The sequence below is a fragment of the Nyctereutes procyonoides genome, unplaced genomic scaffold (genome assembly GCF_905146905.1).
Source record: "Nyctereutes procyonoides isolate TBG_1078 unplaced genomic scaffold, NYPRO_anot_genome, whole genome shotgun sequence".
Taxonomy (NCBI): Eukaryota; Metazoa; Chordata; class Mammalia; order Carnivora; family Canidae; genus Nyctereutes; species Nyctereutes procyonoides.
Genome location: NW_026575047.1, coordinates 16,287,184 through 16,308,646, shown reverse-complemented (window position 1 = coordinate 16,308,646; position 21,463 = coordinate 16,287,184). Strand labels below are relative to the sequence as shown.

At 35.0% G+C, this 21,463-nt stretch overlaps 1 protein-coding gene across 1 annotated transcript in view; it reads right to left on the bottom strand.

The window, feature by feature from the left end:
* The window catches only part of DTHD1 (death domain containing 1), a 63,206-nt gene extending 43,780 nt beyond the window's left edge, over window positions 1–19,426 (bottom strand). Inside the window, exons 1-5 of the mRNA XM_055326579.1 lie at window positions 19,136–19,426; window positions 16,370–16,985; window positions 12,207–12,534; window positions 9,545–9,724; window positions 8,220–8,464 (exon numbers count right to left, since the gene is read on the bottom strand). Of these exons, the coding sequence (XP_055182554.1) occupies window positions 8,220–8,464; window positions 9,545–9,724; window positions 12,207–12,534; window positions 16,370–16,985; window positions 19,136–19,406 (1,640 nt within the window). The 5' untranslated portion in view covers window positions 19,407–19,426. The remainder of the gene's footprint in view (window positions 1–8,219; window positions 8,465–9,544; window positions 9,725–12,206; window positions 12,535–16,369; window positions 16,986–19,135) is intronic.
* Window positions 19,427–21,463: the final 2,037 nt, after the last annotated feature.

Below are 21,463 nucleotides of genomic sequence, written 5' to 3'. Positions count from 1 at the left end.
AAAGAATTCCTTTTTCCTTAAAGTTTCGAGTTTGCTTTTCTGACACTTGAACTCAAAAGAATCCTTATTGATATATTGACCAAAATTAGATTTCATTTTTTCCAACTTTATTGAGATGTAATTGACATATAGCATTGTATAATTTAAGGGGTACAACATGATGGTTTAATATATATATATATATATATATATATATATATAGTAAAACGATTATTATAGTAAAGCTAGTTAACACATTCATTAGTTCAAATTTAGACTTTGTTGTGATAATAGTTCTACTTCATCCTGAAATTAAATGATTTGACAAAAAAAAAATAAAAATAAAAAATAAAATAAAATAAAATAAAATAAATAAATAAATGATTTGGCAGTAACTTTATTTATCCTAGTTGTTCTTAGCAACTTTGCAAATAAACTCTTCCTTCTCCATATGCTATTAGCAGGCTTTCACTAGTATTATCTAAAGAGAATAGCCCTTGATCACACTCCACAGGACATCCTGATGTACTAAGAGTTCCATAATACATAATCAACATTTATTAAATCAATTTGTTTATTCAAGAATAATTGACCATGCTATTTCTTGAGTTCAAGACTTTTTCCATATCAAAATTCCAGGCATTAAGGGAATTATAATTGCCCCATTTGTGTCAAGTGTTCAGTTATAATTAACAGGGACATTGAAAAACATGAGAACTCCCATTACATCCACATAGATGGAAAGAACAATTTCCAGAATTTGTGATACAATTCCCAAAAAATAAAGTGGCTGGTGCGACAACACAACAGAAGTCCACTCCAGACTGCCTTTCTCAGGTCCAGTAGTGCCCCGACACGTTATTCTGAGATAAATGCCTTAATGCCACACAACTAAAGATACTCAGGTTTTTCTGAAGATAATAAAATATCTGTTCCAAGGTTCCACAAGTAGAAACAGACATTGCTGGGAACTTTTTGAAGATAGTTCCTTTTTTAATTTTTTTTTCTATAGAAGTTTTAGGCTTACAGCAAAATTGAGAGGGAGATATAGAGATTTCCTATTTATCTCCTACCCACACATATGTATAGACTCTGCATTATCAATATCCCCCATCAAAGTGGTACTTTTCTTAAAATTGGTGGACTTATATTGACACATCATAATCACCCAAAGTCCATAGTTTACATTAGGAATCACTCTTCATGTTGTACATTCTATAGGTTAGAACAAATACAGAACAACCTGTACCCATCATAATATCATGCAGAGTGTTTTCACCACCCTAAGAATCTTCTCTATTTTTAAAAAAGATTTTATTTATTCATGAGGGACACAGGGAGAGAGAGGCAGACACACAGGCAGAGGGAGAAGCAGGCTCCATGCAGGGAGCCTGACACAGGACTCAATCCCGGGTCTCCAGGATCACACCCTGAGCCAAAGGCAGACACTAAACCGCTGAGCCACCAGAGATCCCAGAATCCTCTGTACTCTGCCCATTTGTCCCTCCTGCATTCCAACCTCTGGCAACCACTTATCTTTTTACTTTCTCCATAGTTTTGCCCTTTCCAAAATGTCATACAGTATGTACCATATGGTACGTAGCCTTCTCAGATTGGCCTGTTTCACTCAGCAATGCACATTTAAGATCCCTCCTTGTTTTTTTTGGCTTGAGACTTCATTTATTTTTGGCACTAAGTGATTTCCTATTGTATGGATGTTATTTATCCATTCACCCACTGAAGGACATCTTGTTTGCTTCCAAGTTTTGACAACTATAAATAAATCTACTATAATATCTATATGCAGGTGTTAGTGTCGACATGGTTTGAACTCCTTTGGATAAATACCAAGAAGTGCTTATGAAAAGAGTGTGTTTAGTTTTGTAAGAAACCAACGGTTTTCCCAAGTAGCCGTACCATTTTGCATTCTCACCAGCAATGAATAAGAATTCTCGCTGCTGCACATCCTCACCAGCATTTAAGGTTGTCAGTATTCTGGATTCAGGCCATCCTAATAGATGTGTATTGACGTGACATTTTGTTTTAATTTGCATCTCAGTGATGACATACGTGGAGCATCTTGTCAGATCCTTATTTGCCAACCATAGATCTTCTTTGGTGTCTGGTAAGGTCTTTGGACCATTTTTAAATCAAGTTTTTTGTTTCTTATTGTTAAGTGTTCTTTGTATATTTTGGAAAGCAGTCCTTTATCAGATGTGTCTTTTGAAAATATTTTTCTCCCAGTCTGTGGCTCATCCTATTTTCTCGATATTGTCTTTCCCAGAGCAGATTTTTTTTTTATTTTATGAAGTCCAGCATATCAATTATTTCTTTCATGTGTTGTGCCTTTGGTGTTGTATTTAAAAGTCATTGCCATACCCAAGGTCATCTAGATTTTCACTTATATTATCTTCTAGGAGTTTTATAGTTTTGCATTTTACATTTATGTCTATAATCCATTTTGAGTTAATTTATGTGAAGATTACAAGGTCTGTGTCTAGACTTTTTTTGGGGGGAGAGGGAGGCATATGGACATCCACTTGTTCCAGTACCATTTGTTCAAAAGACTGTCTTTATTCCATTGCACTGCCTTATCTCCTTTGTCAAAAATCAGTTGACTATTTATATGCAGATCTACTTCTGGGATCTCTATTCTGCTCTATTGATCTATTTGCCTAGTCTTTCACCAATACCACACTGCGTTGATTACTATAGCTTTATAGTGAGTCCTGAAGTCAGGTAGTGCCCCCTTTCCAACTCTGTTCTTCTGTGTTGGCTATTCTGGGGAATAGTTTCTTTTCGATTTCTTAAGTTACATAGTAGTTTTACCAACTTGTCTATTTTATTCTTATGTGATATGACACATCAACTTTACAAATATTCTCTTTTTTAAGATTTTATTTATTCATTCATGACACAGAGAAAGGCAGAGACATCGGCTGGGGGACAAGCAGACTCCCTACACTGAGCCCAATGTGGGACTCAATCCCAAGACCCTGGGATCATGACCTGAGCCAAAGGCAGACGTTCAACCACTGAGCCACCCAGGTGCCCCTACAAATATTCTTGTGTATGACTCACATATTATATTTGAACAAGATAATCTAAAAACCAATAGCATTATGCAGACATGGCATTTTGCAAAAGCAAAATGTTTTCCCATCTAACTCTCTAAAATATTTCTTATATAATACAGAATAAGTTTTTATTTAATAAATTAATTTCACCTTTCATTAGTGTCAAGAAATCTTTCCTGGCTTATAATTAAATGACTCTCGTCTTTTTCCAGGAATCATTCAGACATAAAGGAATGTGATGGAATAAAGACCTCTAATTCTTAATATTTAGACTATGTTTTGGATCAGCTAGTTTTTGTCTTTTTTATTTTATGAGGCATAGAATGCTTCATTGTGTTCCTATTTCCATAGAAAATGTTCAACTGTTTTCACCCTATGGTAAAAGTATGTTAAATAATAGAGGGTCTCATTTTACTGGCTTATGTTCCACTGGATAGAGAAAATGCATCTACCATATCTAGCACTAATAACAACAGAGCGTATTATAAAATACTAACTTAACGTTGTTAAAAAGTACAGGATTACTAATACTATTTACATTTCCACAAATTTATTCATTAATTTATTTAATTCATGCAACATTTTTTGAGCACCTATGTTGTACTTGTGCTGAGTGATGCTAAATGGAAAAGAGAATTTAATAATACTATAGTATGATATGGGATGTACACAAAGAATAAGACTGATGCAAAAAGAGAAAAAAATCAATCCCTCCTGGTGATCTTAGAATGTCTTGATACATAAGGAACGGGTTGAGCTACCACTTACAGAATAAACAAGAGTTCTTCACCTGATCATGATAGAAAAAGGAGAGAGAGCATATATAGCAAAGAAACGGAGAAGAAAAAAGAAATTGGTACTTTGGCCAATTGAACTGATGACAAATGGCCATCTTCCCACTACATAGAACGCTGGACAAAAATCTCTCACACACACATAGACACACAGGGAGTAAGGTAGAGGAACTCAAAAGCTAAAAGGAAACAACAAAACAATCTCAGAAAGTTGGAAACAAACAAAAATCTCAAAAAGCTAAAAGTGCCTGCGGGGCTCAGACAATTAAGTGTCTGCGTTGAGTACAGGTCATGATCTCCAGGTTCTGGGATGCAGCCCCGGAGGGCGCTCTGCTCAGTGGGGTGTCTGCATCTCCCTCTTCCTCTGCCCCTCCCCCCAACTCGTGTTCATGCTCTCTCTCTCAAATAAATAAATCAAATCTTTAAAAAAAAAAATCTCAGAAAGCTAGAATTCTCTTCTCTCCCTAAGGAACATGAGCAAATAAATCAAATCTCAGAAAGCTAGAATTCTCTTCTCTCCCTAAGGAACATGAGCAAATAAATCAAATCTTTAAAAAAAAAAATCTCAGAAAGCTAGAATTCTCTTCTCTCCCTAAGGAACATGAGCATCCATGAATTCTATGGATACTCCTATCCTCATCAGCCTCCTCCACACACATACCCTGCCCCACCAACCATGCATACACACCAGGTGTGTGGGAGCTACAGCTTAACATATTATCAGGTACATTAGATACAGCCTCTAGCTTATAGCTGGAACTTAGTCATAAAACTGGAACCCCAAAAGGGCAGCACTGGCCATGAAATGAGAAAAAACAAAACCAACCAAACTTTCTTCAAACACTGGCTCAAGAAATCGACATAAATGTAAAGCAGCTCTTGGCAGGAGGGAAGAGAAGAAAAGTTGATCTCACTAAAAATCACTATCAATATCTGGAAATGAATTTCTAAGGATAGAACCAGCATTATAGACAATGTACTAGATAACACCATGCTAATAGATAATAGTAAAACATCATGTCAATAGGTAGGTGATAGAATAATCTTAATGAAACCATAAAATGAGTATGTTTACAATGATTAAAGGGACAAAGAAAGAAATAGAAAGCATAATGAAAAACAGATCATCTTGGGGAAAATAAGATTTCTAAAATATGCCAATAGCCTTTTATTTATTTTTTAAAAGATTTTATTTATTCTTAAGAGACACACAGAGAGAGACAAGAGACATAGGCAGAGAGAAGCAGGCTCCCTCCTGGGATCCTGATGGGGGACTAGATCCTAACCCAGGATCACGCTCTGAGCCCAAGGCAGATGCTCAACCACTGAGCCGCCCAGGCATCCCCCAATAGTCTTTTAGAAATGAGGATTACAATGAGTGAAATAAACAGTTATATATATATATATATATATATATTTTATATCAGTTGTTATATATATATATATATATATATACATATATATGACAAATCTAAGAAAATCACCTCGAATATAGCATAGGAGGTGTTAAAATTATTAAAGACTTATGTAAGATGAACAAAGGAGGTGTTAAAATATTAAAGATTTACGTAAGATGAACAACAGTGTAGATTATGTTTAAGCCATTTAAACTTCTTTGAAGATAACTGAAGATTTTACTTCTATCTTTTTAACACCACCATGCTGTTTTCTTGTTTTTTTTTTTCTGTTATTCTTTGCCATATAAACTTTTCCTTTCTGCTTTTATGCTTTTATGAATGAGACTGAGGAAAGATTGATTTTATTCCTTTTCACTTAACCTGATTCTGCTGAATGGATTGTTACAGAATTATGTTTTATTTAAATGAACATTTCAATTTTCTGTGTTATGCTTATGTATGTGTTGGGGTTTTTTTCATAATTGTATCTAGTAATCAATCAGCACTTTCTAAGTCAAGGCTTTAATCAACATCAGGAAATTAAATTCAACTATGCCTTTGATTATTGCTTCTTTTATGGTTGTTTTCGTTGCTCCTTTGATGGCACCCATAATTATTAGGTGACATCACTTCAAATGATTCCTTATCATACCTTGGTCCCTTTTCATCTCTGCTTGTTATCTTTGTATCTCATCCTGTTGTCCTCTTGTGTTTTTCTGATCTATCCTGATGGCTTTCTGCTTCTCAGAAATTTTGCTTACTGGATACTAATAAATTTCCAAAATAGATTTTCACAATACTCTCCAGGTAACTGTGATTCTCATTATTCAAGTTACTGTGAAACATCAGGATGATGTCCTTTATCCTTAATTCTATAGTTTGTTTTTTGATGTTTTTGTTCTGCTTTTGAGATCTTTTTGATTAGCATTAATTTTTTTTTCCCTTGAGAAACCATGTAGGATTGGAGTTGGGTTTTTTTCTCCGCCTTACTCTTGAATGAAAACTTATCGATGTACTTCCAGTTTGATAGACACCTGAATCTCTTATAGATCTGGAGAGCAGATCCATGTGCATAATTTATAAATCAATTTTCAGTGTCTAATTGTTTTTACTGAGTATAATTTATCTGGATTGCCATGTGTAATCTTCTACTACCTGGGATAGCTAGGATTAAAATGTTTTGAATCGATTAAATGTATTAAAATATGCCTCCCTCAGCATGATTTCTACTAGGGCTCTTATTGTCTTTACACTTATCCCTATACTTGTAGGAATTTCATTTTTGACAATGAAAAATCATGCCTCCAATTTCTTTCTGCATTCTCCTCTGTCACTTCTGAGGGATATGGAAATATAGCAAAAGAGGGGCAAAGGAACACTGATCTAATCAGTTTCAAAAAATGATATCCGTGCATTGCAGAGATAAATTTATATTTTTCAGACTATGGGAAGAGACAATAAGGGATGGACAAATTATTTTTCTATCATCTTTCTTGCAAATGGAGCTGCTTTGTTTTATGATGTTGAGTAGATATCAGTCACAAATTATTTTTACTTATCCTTTTCCATCCATCCTCTATATACAGTAGAAATACCAGTTTCTAGCAACAGGTTACTGGTAAAAATCCATTTTAAAGATTAAGTTCTTGTCTTAAAAAATATATGTATATTTTATATATATGTATATATATATATAATATATATATATGTAGTATGTATTTCAGGGAATATTTTTAAAAGAATGTCTTACTCTATTAGACTGGGTACATTTTAAATTGGAAGCTCCAGCATATCTCTGGTTTTAAATCTTACTTTACCATGATACACAGGGATGTGGATTGACTAAATTGCCACTGATAGATAGATAGATGATAGATAGATAGATAAATAGACAGCTCAATCTCCAAGTAGTAGAAGTATATATAAGTGGATCACATATATATTTGTATGTTTTTTCTCACTTTTCTAACGCAAGGGAAAACTTAATTTCTTCTCCCAGCCACAGCCTAATATTCTACTATTGCTCTAAATTGCAAACATAATGGGAAAGAACAAATAATCTACTTCTCAATTTCTAGCCTTGCAACTTCAAACTAAATAAATGATGGCTACACAGAGTCACGAGTAGATCTAGAAACATGTGGGTGCATCCAAGATTGCACCACTTGGTAGATATAAGTGCTGTACAAATTCTTAATCTCATTGGGTTTCAGTCTTCTTTCTAATAAAATGCAGATAAGGTGGTGGGGAGATTAGATAAGACAATATACACAGGAAGCCTGGCATACAGTAGCTTCTCAATTAACAGTAGTTTTTCACTTCAATGTCTGAAGTTGTTTCTCTCCCAGTTTTTCAGAGGGGAAAAAAAAAAAAAACCCTTTCAAGAATAACAAAGTTCCTTTCTACCTTTTTCATTAGGAAAAGAAAACAAATATTAAATGAAAGAACAGTAATTAAGATCAAGATTGTTTTGTGTATCCTTTTTGTTAGTATGTCCTTTAGAATTTCATTTCTGGCTAGTAATTTAATATGTATATTTATCTTATTGGTGGGAATTTTGTTTAATCATAAAAATTAGGAAAGAATCTACCTATATGGCAAATCGAGACTAAAATTTAATTTGTTTCAGAAAAGTTCAGATTAATCCTTTTCCTACATTAACAGAACACTCTTAAATATGAAATTAAAATCACCACACCACATCTTTATAATCAACCATATCATAATTTCTTTGAAACCAAGGATTACTTTTTACCTCTTCTGTATCAACCTCATCACATAGTATATATTTGGGCCCATTGCAGCTAACATCATTACCTTTTGTGGATCTACAATATTTTATTTCTAAATTAAAACTTTTCATAGTGTTTTAATACTGATATTTAAATATGTGACATCGAATTACATTTTTCAATTATTTACATTTCTTTCTTTATCATCAAGTCAGTCAGAAATATTAGGATTTAACTCACCGGTTGAGGTATAAAGGTATGATCCTGTTTGTTGTGGCACTGGCCGTTCTTTTAGGGTCTATCTCAGAACCAAGAGTCTTTTTATCAGGGTGTGGAGAACAAGGTAGGAATACAGTGACTGGCTTCTGGAAAGGACGTATTGATGGGTGTTTAACATGGATCACAGGGCTTGTGGATACTATCGGGTAGGAAGTATCTTGCTGTGTTTTTAAATATGCTACCAAAGATGGATCAACTGGTTGGACCTAAATAAAGAGAAAATACATATATTCATATATTTTAATAGCAAAGATGCAAAGTATCAGCATTTATCTAAGACAATTTTCTGAAAATTTGATAGAACTTAATTTTAAATATTTCTCTATGCATTGTTGACTAGAATCAATACTGCATTAATTTATTTAAAAAGCACAGCATTTGGTCCCCCTTATACAAAGTCTTCCTGAAATCTAGGTTCCCTATCCTGTGTTATAAATAACTGAGAAGCACTCTTAATTGTAGGCAACAAAATGACCTAGAAAATAAATTAGACATTTTACATAATTTCTAATTAGAACTGTTGTTAGACCAAGTGATCTTTAAAAACTAGAAAAACAAGACTGTATTTATTTGTTTCCTCTCACATAAGAATGTCTAATAAAAATAACATGATTCTAAAATTTCAAAGTTTATGGAAAATACTTATGAATACATTGCCTGTAATATGTTTTTTCCTTAATTTTTCTTCTTTGCTAACAACTTACAATAACAGAAAAACAAGAGAACATGGGGAAGAATCAAAGCTGCAAAGACAGAAAATATTGAGAAAGTGTATCTTCTAAAATGTACAATTATGTTCCAGTATATCTTGTGTATACCTTGCAAATAGTGTTTGTATATATTAAGTCCTCATTCCAGAAAAGGGCTGTTTTATCATTAAATATAACCAAATATTCATAGTCATAAATGTTTTCATTGTTAGCTTCCTGTTTGCCTCCTCTCAGATGTAAATCTTGACTCCTATGAATGTCCCAACGTCTGGCATCAGTTCTATCATAGATATGCAAAATATGTTTTTGTCAATAAATATCATTAAGAAACACACACACATACACAAACGTGGCTGAGAAAGCTTTCAAATAAAGCAGGGATTTATTTTGGAATGAGATTCACTGTGCTCCAAATCATCACTTTATCACTGATGACACTGGATATTAGGTCACTTAAAGTATAAGAGAATTCACTTACGAGTATACTAAATAGTTGTACCTTCTTTATCCCTTTTGGACCATGTTTGATGACTCACAAAATCTATGAGAAGAAACTCACCAGTTTTTAATATTTACCTTTAATTGTACCAGCACTGGCAAGCCAAAAACTCCTGGAGGGTAATTTAAGGACACTCGGGAATCCATGCTTGGCTTAAGAGTAAGGCCCTTCTTTGTTACTGTGAAGGACTCTTTCTTTAAACAAGACACAACAGAAAAGATACCCAACGTGTACACTTTCACTTCAGCACAGGTCCCCTGTATGGATTGAGAACATGAAAGGACATTAACCCAGCACTGTTCTAGGAGTATCTGCTGTACGTACACTACCTGCTGTTCCTGTAATCTCCCACAGTCGAAAGGTTTCATTAACCCCAAAGGGATGGTCATTTCATGAAATGAAGTAGAAGTAAATATGAATTTCTCAAATTTGAACTACACGATAGAAAAGAGAGAAATAAATATATTTGTAAATTTAAATTAAATTCCCCCAAAAATGTATAGTGAATGGACACTCACATTTAATGTTTTCACAAATATTAACTGTTTTTGGAATCCTATCATCCTTTACCAGGATAAACTTTAAATATTGGCCTTTAGCCAGAAAATTCAATACTGTTTTAGGGAATTCCAAATTTCATTATTTGGGTAGTTTATCCAAAGCTAGAACACCTGTTCTGTCAGCAATTTCTTCCTTCTGAAACAACTCACAATCTCTTAGTAAAGTCATTTTCTCTATTTGTCTCCTTCGTGCAGTGGGAGCAAATGACTCCCAAATGAAAAGAGACATTTGTGTTTCATTTTTATGTAGTGACATTTAAATTTGTAATGCATATTTGCAGGCATGTATTCAAGCTTTTTTATCACACAAAAAGGAACTGGGTACATAAAGGAAAACAAAATTATCTACTGGTGTAATCACCAAAGCTTAAAATGAAGAGGAAGACTTAAAAGTCATTTGATCTATTCATGTTTCCCCAAACACCAGCCGGGCTCCACCCCAGCATGAGTGGATAATCATGTAGACACACACATAAACATTTCAGGGACAATCACAATGGAAAATAATCCATCATTTGAAAACTGACTAAGGAAGACATTTCACAATATCACTTCGTGAATCTGTTGTTGAGAAAATTCAGGGTGTGATGAATGTTATTCATTGGCTGAAGGGAAAACGTTGAGAGGTAAGAAAGAAATCTCCTCCCGGAACTGAGAGTGGATTATGCATTTAGAGCACATTTGGCAGATGCTGGGAACCGGAAGTGTTTTTAAACAGGGGAGTGTCATGAACAGAACTCTGATGATGGTTTGTTTATCTGACTCCAGAATTAGAATGCTTAAATGTCGTATGAACTGCATAAAATTTTGGAAGGAATCCAGAGTTTAAAATTTTTTGAGCTAAAAATAGAGATAACTACCATTAGAAAACTATAAAAAGTATATGCTCTTATATTTTCCAGTAGACAATGGTTCTCTTATTTTGTTTTCCATTTTGCTCTGATGATCCATTTACAAAATATCTTGCCTGCTCATTTTGTGAAAGTCACATGCACTATCAACAGTGACAATCACACAGACTGATCAAGATTTAAAAAACCACAGTCAAGGGCAATGCTGACCAGACATACAGGCTTTCTAGACTAAATATAAAATATGTTAGTGACATGAATTGGAATAAGTAATTAGAATAGGCTTAGCTTTCATAGTCTGCCGTATAGCCTTGTCTGTAACTCAAAAAAAGAAAAAGAAGAGATATAAAGAATTTCTTCTTTAGTGGAATTTTAAAATATTTATTCCTTGCCTTTGACTTCAAATAATGACGACTTACATAAAACTAAAAAGACAAATATTTTGTTTATAAATAAATTCAGTTTCCCACAGAAGAACCTTAGTTCCCATCAACTGTATGCTGTTTAATAACTGTTAAAACCTGTCATCAAAACATGAATTTGTGACCATAGAGAAACCCTGAGTTATTATGATAGTTTACCATGAAAAATGGTAATGTATTAACTGCTAACACATGTTTATAGGCTTCATTTTATTTTTGTAAGTGAATTTACTCATTTAATCCCTATGACCCTATCAGGGAGACACTAATATTGTGTTCATTTTTCAAGATAACGACATTGAGTCATGGAAAGGTTACATAATTTACCCACACTAACAGCAAGGAAGTGCAGGAACCAGATTTCAAGCCCAGCTAATCTTCCTCCACAACCCACATCCTAACTACCACATATACTGTCTTCTGTGTATGAATCAGGCACGATCTATAGACTTAAAAACTACCGCAAGGCACACACATACAATTGTTCATATTTTTTTGCATATTTTTCCAACTAATGAATGATAAAAATATAGCTAGTATCATCCAAGGATTCTAATGTTCTTAAACTTAGGCAGAGTCTATCACATTACAAATGTTAGTCTAATGCTAGTCTAAGGCATGACATTCATTAAGGCATGATTTAGATTTTGTTTCCCGGGAGAAAATACAACATTTGCTGGGTCCTGGACCCACATTCTTCATTCCTAAGTTTGGCCAATAATTTCTATTCTTTGATCATAAAGATCAAAAGATGGCAAAAACTCTGTGAATTCACTAGCATTAATCTAATCAACCCTTCCATTTGCTACTGATGAGCAATTACATCTATCCACAATCTGGTAGTCTAAGTAATATTTAGCAGAGGAGTCAAATAGCAAATGTAGATGTAGCCAAGGATTTACCAACCTTATAACTTCTTCTCATTCCTTCCAGTGAATTTGGGGTTAGGTAACTTGATTGAAGGTTTATGTCAGACATTTTTACCATGATGTCTCTGTAATTTCCCCTGTAACGTGCAGTAAATGGAATTGCAATGCATATTGGAAACGGAATTTTCTTTTCCGTATCTGAGCACTCAACAGTGATGACATTACTGACCAACTCTTCATTATCACTCACTATTAAAGAACTCATGCTGTTAATTATCCGGCATTCTAGATATTGTAGAATATATGATGGTGCTGTAATATAACAAGACACTTGGGGGCTGCTATCACTCAGCATATCAAAATACCTGCAGGGAAAAAAAGACATAATTTTTCCAATTATTTGATTTATGCACTAAATGTCTAAATGCAAAAGAAAGGGAAGCAAACCATAAATACTCTTAACTATAGAGAACAAACAGGGTTGATGGAGGGAGGTGAGCAGGGAATGGGCTAAATGGGTGATGGGTGTTAAGGAGGGCACTTGTTATGAGCTCTGGGTGCTGTACCTAAGTGATGAATTATCTACTCCTGAAACCAGTATTACACTATATGTTAACTAACTAGAATTCAAATAAAAATTTGAAAAAATATAAAATTGAAAAAATATAATATAAAACAAATATAAATAAATAAATAAGCACAAACTCTAGAGCCACATTGTCTTGGTGTGAATCCCAATTCTTCCACTTATTAACCCTGTAACCTTTGGCAGGATACTCAGCCTCTCTGTGCCTCAGTTTATTCACTGTGAAATTATAATAAAATGGTATCTGTCTCATAAGAAGGTTGCGAGAATTAAATGAACTAGTATATGCTAAATAATTAAAAAGCTGTGCTTGAAAAAAAACAAAAAACAAAACAAAACAAAAAGTTGTGCTTGGCATATAGTAGGTATTCTATACATGAGTTATTATTACTATTGTTACTATTGACATTGCTATTATTATTTATGTGGTTGATTTCTCAGTTTTATTCAATTTACAATATGAATCTAAATATTACTAATGCTTCTTGATAAACCACATACTAATTCCTGAATCATTTACTAAATTTTGAGGAAAGGGGATAAATATATATCTGGTATTGGAATTATCCAAACACATTATATCAAATGATGATACTTACCGGTTTTTTAGAAAACCTGAGAAAGATACAAAAGTACTATGAACCTATGCTTAATCAGGATAATTAGAAGCAAAATACTCACAATCTTTGAAGAATCAATACAAAAGCCTCTTTTGACCATTTGTCGTATTCTTGCTTTTTATAACCATCACCTTTGCCAAAGCTTTTAGAGTCTTAAACATTTGAATTCAAATTTGGGATCAATCATTATTTGTTTGACCTTAAACATCAATAATAATTATTAAAATAGCCAATATTTTAGCTCTCTATATGGGCTAGATTTTAGGTTATACATTGTTTCATTTAAAAAAATACTATTTTCAGTTATCTCTCTATCTGACATGGGGGGCTTGAATTTGCAACCCCTAGATCAAGGGTCACATGTTTTACTGACTGAGCCAGCCAGGTGCTCAGGTTTTAGGTTACAAGTTGTTTCATTTAATCCTCTTTAGGGAGTCAGGCAGGTACTACTGTCATCACCTTTTAAAATAGAGAAACTGAGGCTTAGAAAATTTTACTTGTTGAAACTCATACCAATGGTAAGTTACAGAATCAATAATCAAATCCATCTGTATTTAGTACAAAAGCCCAAACTCTGACATAATATACTCAAATCATTCCAAAGCACTGGCTTCTTCATCTATTACAAACTAAAACTAATACCTAATCCATAATAGTATGAAGATGGAATGAGATGCAATATTTAAACTTCTTAAAATAAGGGATTAGCATAAAATGCATGCTCCATAAAGTAGGTCTCTACATTAAAATTATCAGCTCGAGTTTCTCCTCTTCTCAATATTTCTCATTCCTTATTAGTGAAATGATTGAAGTATTGGGAATGTCAAAGATAAATGAAAGCATCAATAAAAATTTAGCATGAATACCCCGTTCGAGAATAATCAGGTTTTAACTATTTTTCAACTCTTAGTAAATTGAATTTTACAATGCCCTTTAACATAGATATCTTTTAAAAATGTTGAAATTATAGAGGAGTTTATTTATTTATATTTATAATTTTAAACCTATCAAGTTAGAAGGAAAACTACCCAGTACATTGATCTGTTTGTATATTCTCTGATGATGGTGATAATGATACTACAGAAAGTGTGAAACAATTTCTGAATTGTTTAATAGAGAATACAGTGGCCCAGCCTTGTATAACTTCAAAAATTATTTTCTTCTGTGTCCTGGAAACTATCTGCATACACTCTTCTAAAAGACAGATAGATGAACTGAGTGAAGAGACCTGTAAATGCTTCCATTTCTCTAGCCTTAGTCAAATAGATCTAGTCCAGCAGCTAAAGTAATCAGATTGGTTTATGTTACTCTTGTTTCCCTTTGAGTCTATACACACTGGGACAAGGACACTAGGAAAGATAGGTTTCTCACAGAAAGCTCTCCAGGGAAGAATCACAACAGATTGCTAGTGAGGTCTTGTTGATGACACACATATTTTAAGTAGCCTGATGGCTTTCTGGCTCAAAGGATTGAAAGGAGTAGTCATCTGTATATATATGCAAGCCAAGCACAATTGGTTTGGATGCTAAGAAGAGGAAATCACAAACTGGGGAACACCTAAGGGAGGTAGTAGAGGGAGTGGTTCAGCAGTGACTCATTAGCTGATGCTTTGAGTCATTTCTGAATGTGCGAATATGAAATGTTAATGTTTTTCTCAAATAAAATGGACAACTTCACATTAACTAACTTAATGCTTATTTCGCAGAGGCAGTAATTCTTTGGAACTATGGGGTCTTTCATGCATTGAATGTACGCCGATGACATCTATAAAAGTCATTAGATTCTCAGCCCTGTAGGGACCTCACAGCTAACCCCACTCAACCTCTTCATTTTCGTGATGAGATAACTAAGGTCAAAATAGCAAAATGAGCTGCTTGAGATTGAAGATTCAGTTGTGGTGTGCAAATGGTATTTTACACCTGAAAAGAACATCATGGCAGAAAGGAGTTACATGAAGGCTGGAAGCATGTGGGAGGTAGAGAAAGTGAGGGTTGTTGAGAGTGAAATCAAATACAAATATTCAGCGCAGCTCGAACATCTGAATATCTGCAGAGTGGCATGGTACAAGGCCCTTTACGTGATTTTCTCATTTGATCTTACCAAATAATCCCAGGAAGTATATATTATTTCTACAAAGAAGAAAATAGGCTAAGAAATGAAGCAAGCTGCCCAAGGGTTACAACACTGGTATGTAAAAAAAACAGGAGATAAAATTTAAGTCTGTCTGATTCCCAAAGCATCATTATTCCTCGTTGCCTTCTAAGGGCGTGATCTTTGTAGGAAAATTATGGCTGTGAATATTTTATTTTATCTTATGTTTTATTTGGACAAATAGGGATTATTATCCCCTTGTATAAGGGAGATAATTCATGAAGTGTATCTGTCAATTTCAACATTTTCTTTTTTTGAAGTCATGAGTTCTTTGAGAATCTGGTAAAAGTGCTGGACCATCTCCAAGGAAATAAAATAGGTGTGAAAATATACACTCAGTTTTAAAAACTGCCTAAAGCCTACCCTGCCCCCCGGAGTCTACAGACACAGGTTAAGAATTTATGATCATTTATAAATAAATAAATGTGAGAATTCATTTGAGGATATAGCTAAAATAAATCTGAGGCTAGAAAATGCTTTTCTAGTATTCGAACTCTCCATAGCCTACCATTTTTTTCTTATTATAATTGAAAACGTTGTGATTTAGAGGAGTGTTCACATTCTGGACAATTGTTCACTTAAACCACTTTCTCCTATAGTCAATTCCTCTTACTTCAAAGAAACAAAGTTTGTTTCCTAAAATTATAAAAAAAATATTAGTAATAGCAGTCATTTAAATTTTACTGGGACTAATTTAAACTAAATTATGGATTCACAATTTCTTTTGGAGATCTGAAGTGGAAATATAAAATTCTAGTCATACACAAATAATATGTATAATAACTACAGAAATACACCTATCAGTAGGCATATACAAGCACCTGTCACATTGCATTTACTTACTCTTTTTCCATTATGTCATTCTTTTGCTTTAGACTCTCTGAATCATTGGAAAGAAGACTATTCAGATATTTGCCGGAGATATCACATGTTATTGAGGATGTGGTAATCTCTTCTCTTGGGCCTTCTGAGGTCTCTTGAATTTCTCTTTCTGTTGTCTGGATTATGTCATGCATCTCTTCCCTGTTGCCATTTATGTTCTCAACAGTCATGTGTTCTGTTTGTTTATCATCTTCATTTTCTGCATTATCTGGGAACATTTTGTTCTGTGACTCCCCTTGCTCTGTTACATCTCTATTCAATGATGTATTGTTTTTTTCCCCCACTGATTCTGAACTCATATGTGCTTTATTTTTTTTTAATTGGACCTGGTTTGTATAAGGACTTTGCTCTCCATTTGTGGGAGAAACAGTAGCTGTTTCTATGACATTTTGTTCCCCTCTTGCAGCAATGTCTGCTGCTTTGATATTGTGAATGGTGGACATTGTCTGCAGTGGAGTACATTCATCATGCATGCCGCATAAATTACACATCTCCTTTTCTTCTTTCTTTAGAAGTGTAGCAGTGCTCCCCAAATATCCATTTATTTTCATGAGGCAGTCTATGAAAGTAGAGATTTCTGCACATAGATACATAAAAAAATAAAATACAAAACTGAATCAAATTATATTTCTCCACTGACATCTAAGGAGGTACAGCAAGATAGAAACCTACCAAGACCCTTACCAGGCATTTAAGCCTATCTTCCTCCTGAAGGAGAAGTCCTTGGTACAACTGTTACTCTTTTAATACATTCAGGAATTGGGGACAAATTGCTCTTTACTGTAGTGTCAGGATAAGTCTAGTTTCTCCTGCTCATGAAAATGCTTTGATTATTTGAAGGCAGATACCATGGTCCCCTCACATTCATAAAATTCTTCAATTGAAGTCAACATCTCCTTCAATCATTCCTTGATGATTTAGGATGATTTTGAGAATTGTTCCTTCTCCTTTGTACTATATGGTTTATCAGTGATCCACTTATAATTATTTGTCTGAAATTCAGCAAAAACCCTTCAGATGAGACTTGGGTAGCTGGCATACTATAGCTACATTATTTCTACTGTTGCAGATGCTATATTTTACTAGGTCCTTGGTTGGCTGCTATGAGAATTAAGTTAGGTTTACACTATTCCTCCTGCTGAGCTTATTTATTTACAATTTTCAAATTAGTCTTCCAAAAAAATAACTCTAATTGTAACAGGTCTTGATTCTCTGATTAGAATGTGCACTGGCTACTCAAAGGCTGCTACACTGAGTCAAACCTCTTCACTCTGGTGTAAACCTTTCCATGATCTGATCTGATATAATCTCTTACTCCATCCTCATGTTCTATCATTCTCTTCTTTGCCCATCCTTCCTCTGAGTTACAGCTCACAGCGGGGGTCATCTGATCACTTCTTAAAGGTTTAACAACTCTCCAATGTTTAGAATTTAATTCTGAACTAAGGAATATGTAATTTATAGCCCTATAGGTCAGGATTTTCAGAATCATCATTAAACCACCCATTTATGAGCTGAGTTTATCTTTGGGCTCCGATTCTGACTTGTGTTTTTGTCTTGTACCTAAGAGCATCTTTATTTTGATCTCCTGCTCTGGTAGTTGTGTCCTTATCACTTTCCATGAATAAATATTTGTCTCAATATGTTGCCTAGGACTATATTCAATTCTTTCCAGAGACTAGAGATCTGCCTATTAGCTCCAGCTGATATGGTCTGGGTCATGCTGTCTTTGGGCAGATTTCCCTGATGTCTACCAACTGCCATCTAGATAATTTCTTAATGTTATCCCCTGGATCCCTGATCAATGAGACCTGCCCACTTGCCTTGGCATTCTATTTTTTAGAGTTGGATTCCATGATACCCCCGTCTTTTCATCTAGAGTAACTCTTGTCTGAGATCATATTCTTCAGATACAATGTTCTTCCTGCCATACTTCTCAGCATCCATAAGTGGAACTGTTCCCAAGAATCTGCTCCCCTCTTAGTGGGTGTGGGAGGGGGGTCCAATTCAATAGCCCAGCCCACCCCAGTTTTTCTAATGTTTTTGCAATAATGAGTTCAAGCTCAAATAATTCTACAAATAGAATACCTTATTGCAATATAGAAAAACTGCTTGTTCTAGCTCAAACTAGGGGTAATTTCCTACCTTTAATCTTGGGTCCTGCTAATAATACCCTTGCCTGGAATGCTCCTTCAAGATTCCTAATTTCCAGGGACGCCTGGGTGACTCAGGGGTTGACTGTCTGCCTTTGGCTCAGGGCAGTAACCCCGGGGTCCTGAGATCAAGTTCCGCATCAGGCTCCCTGCAGGGAGCCTGCTTCTTCCTCTGCCTTTGTCTCTGCCTCTGTCTTTGTGTCTGTCATGAATAAATAAATTTTAAAAATATAAAATAAAATACTAATTTCCAGCTATATAAATCCAATTCTTTCCCCAACCTTCAGTTTAAATACAGCATTTGATCTAGCATAATTCCCTATTTCCCACTCTAAAAATGGAATCTTGCCTGCTTGTGAAGTCTTAATGAACTTTCTTTCAAAGTTTTTAGTGGAATTGGCCTTACTGTCCCTTGCTTATTTTGCATTTGTCTTACCTTATTTCCTGTACTCTGATGTTAGTCCTTTGTGGATAAGACTCTATCTTAGCCTTCCTTGTACACTTCTTCATACATCTCAAAATGACTACCCAATCAACATTTCTCAAAGAGAGAATAAATAAAAGAAATACTTGCCTTGTCTCCAGATACACTGATTCTCCTTGTCAAGCAGTACATACAGCTGCTGGCAGGTAGAGTACAGAGTTCCTGCAGTGTGCTCCAAGAGTTGGTGAACGGCCCCACTGAGCTCTTGACCCATAAAGACCACCATGGCTATCCAAGTGGCCCCACCAGACCCTTCCCAAGGGTTATCACCCAGGAAGGCCTGCTTTAGCATCAGATTTTGTCTCCAAATCTGCTTCAGTATTTGGCCTAGTTTACCTGAGCCCATGTCCTCTGAATCCATTTGTGCTCCAAGAGTGGAATGCTTCTTTTCTGCCAGCAAAGCCTAAAGGTTCAGTAAATTCAAACTTGGCGATGATACTACTCTTAAAATCTAGGAGATGATCCAAGTGAGCCAGCCAAGCACTTTCTCGCAATATAATGGTTTATTCAGCTTCTTGTTGACCAGTGAAAAGTTACTAGGTGACCAAAGGAGGGGCGTTCCAGCACCCTGGCTGCCATTGTGTACAGAATAGATTAATCACAGAGATAGAACTAGCTCACACAATCCCACTCACCATGTAAGTTTTACTTATTCAATATGCATATGGGAAGCCCTGTATGCTTTTCAAGTTTTGAGGCAACAAAATATAGATTCAATGGTTGGATGAGAACTTTATTAATCAGAGGGAAACTATTTAACAATATTGCCAATGAGATTCCCATGTAATATTTAAAAATACTTATGAATGAAATAATATAATGTTTGAATTGCTGCAGAAAAATCTTGGAGTGTGGGAGTGGTGCACAGATGAATGAAGATGGGCTGTTACTTAATTGTTGAAGCTGGGTATGATTACATGCTGGGTCTTTACAATTTTCTCTATTTAGCATATATTTATAAATATGTCAAGTCTGTAGTGAGATTGAGATATGTACTTGGCTTCTTTACTCTGTGATAATTTTTCTCTAATTAGATACAGTGTCCCTTCACTAAATAAAGCAAACCTGAAGAGCAACTTTCTCTTCACCATGTATAATTAAAGTTCAAATGCAACAAGTTCTCATCAATACTGGCCCTTCAGTTGGCATATTGTGTATGAGGCCACTGCAACACAGAGCTTGATCCAAGAGAACATGGGGATGTGTGGAAAAACCCAAGACAACTTGCTTCCTCCCCTCCAAACCCTCTTCTGATACCCTGATATGGCACCGAGGGAGAGGGCAATGCCTTCCAGACCAACTCATGTTCTCTCAGAGGTACCAGATGAGGTGAAAGCTTCACATTATCTCATCTAACACTGGGATTCTTAGAGTCACATTCAAGATGCCTGGAAGACAAGATAAGGAAATAAATCCAGTGAATAAAGAATAATGGATGAATACCACAAGCCGAAATACCACTCTAGCTGCCTGTGGTTTGAAGAGTCTACAGGAAAAAGAAAGAAACTGTGGAAGGGAAGCAAGGTGCCCGGTAGTTGGCAGAAGTAGGGGCTCAGTAAACCTCTGTTCACCAAAAAGGCAATTTTTTTTTTAGATATGAGTTCATACCACATCATGGACCATATGTTTAAATATTTTTCACCTTCTTCTCAATACTAAACATTTTTTGGCTCAATTTTCTTTTCTTTTCTTTAACTCCTGAAATATGTATTTAATTTTTGTTAATAGTGTATATAATGGCTTTAATTCAGTATCATTTCTAAAGACACTCTATAGTTTACTGTGGGTTGGGCAGTAAGTGCTGGGAATAGAACCTTTTAGGACTTGGAAGAGAGGCAGGCACATAACAGAATATGAAAATGCAGCTCAGCCTGTGATGAGAGATAAAGCAAAAGTAGAAAAAAAAGATCATGCAAGGCTTGAAGAGTAGAAAAATCATTCCAATTATAGGCCAAGGAGGTGTTTAGATTAGGGGCTAGAGGATGTTCTGGATTTGAGCAGGCTAGACAATAGAGAAAAAGGCACATTCCAGCATAGGAAGTAATCACATGATCCAGCACAGGAAATAATCACAAAAGCATGAAGGTATGAAACAGCCCCAGTGTGATAAAAAAATAGGAAAGCATGGCTTTTTAGAGGAGGATTCAGTAAGGAGTCAGAGGAGCACCAAAGCTTTGATGCAGTAAGCACAGACTGAATTTGCCCCCACTTGAAAAGAGGAAGTGACAAGAGAAGAGTCTAATAATTGAGGAGAGTCAGGAAGAGAAGTTGGAATTCTGTTTGGCATGCAAAAGAGAGAACTTAAATATTTTTAAACCAAGTTAAAAGATGACCGAAGCTGTGCTGCAGATGATTTAGATGGTAGAAATCTGAGAGGGAGGAGGCTTAGGGCCCATATTAGAGTGTTAACAGTACATG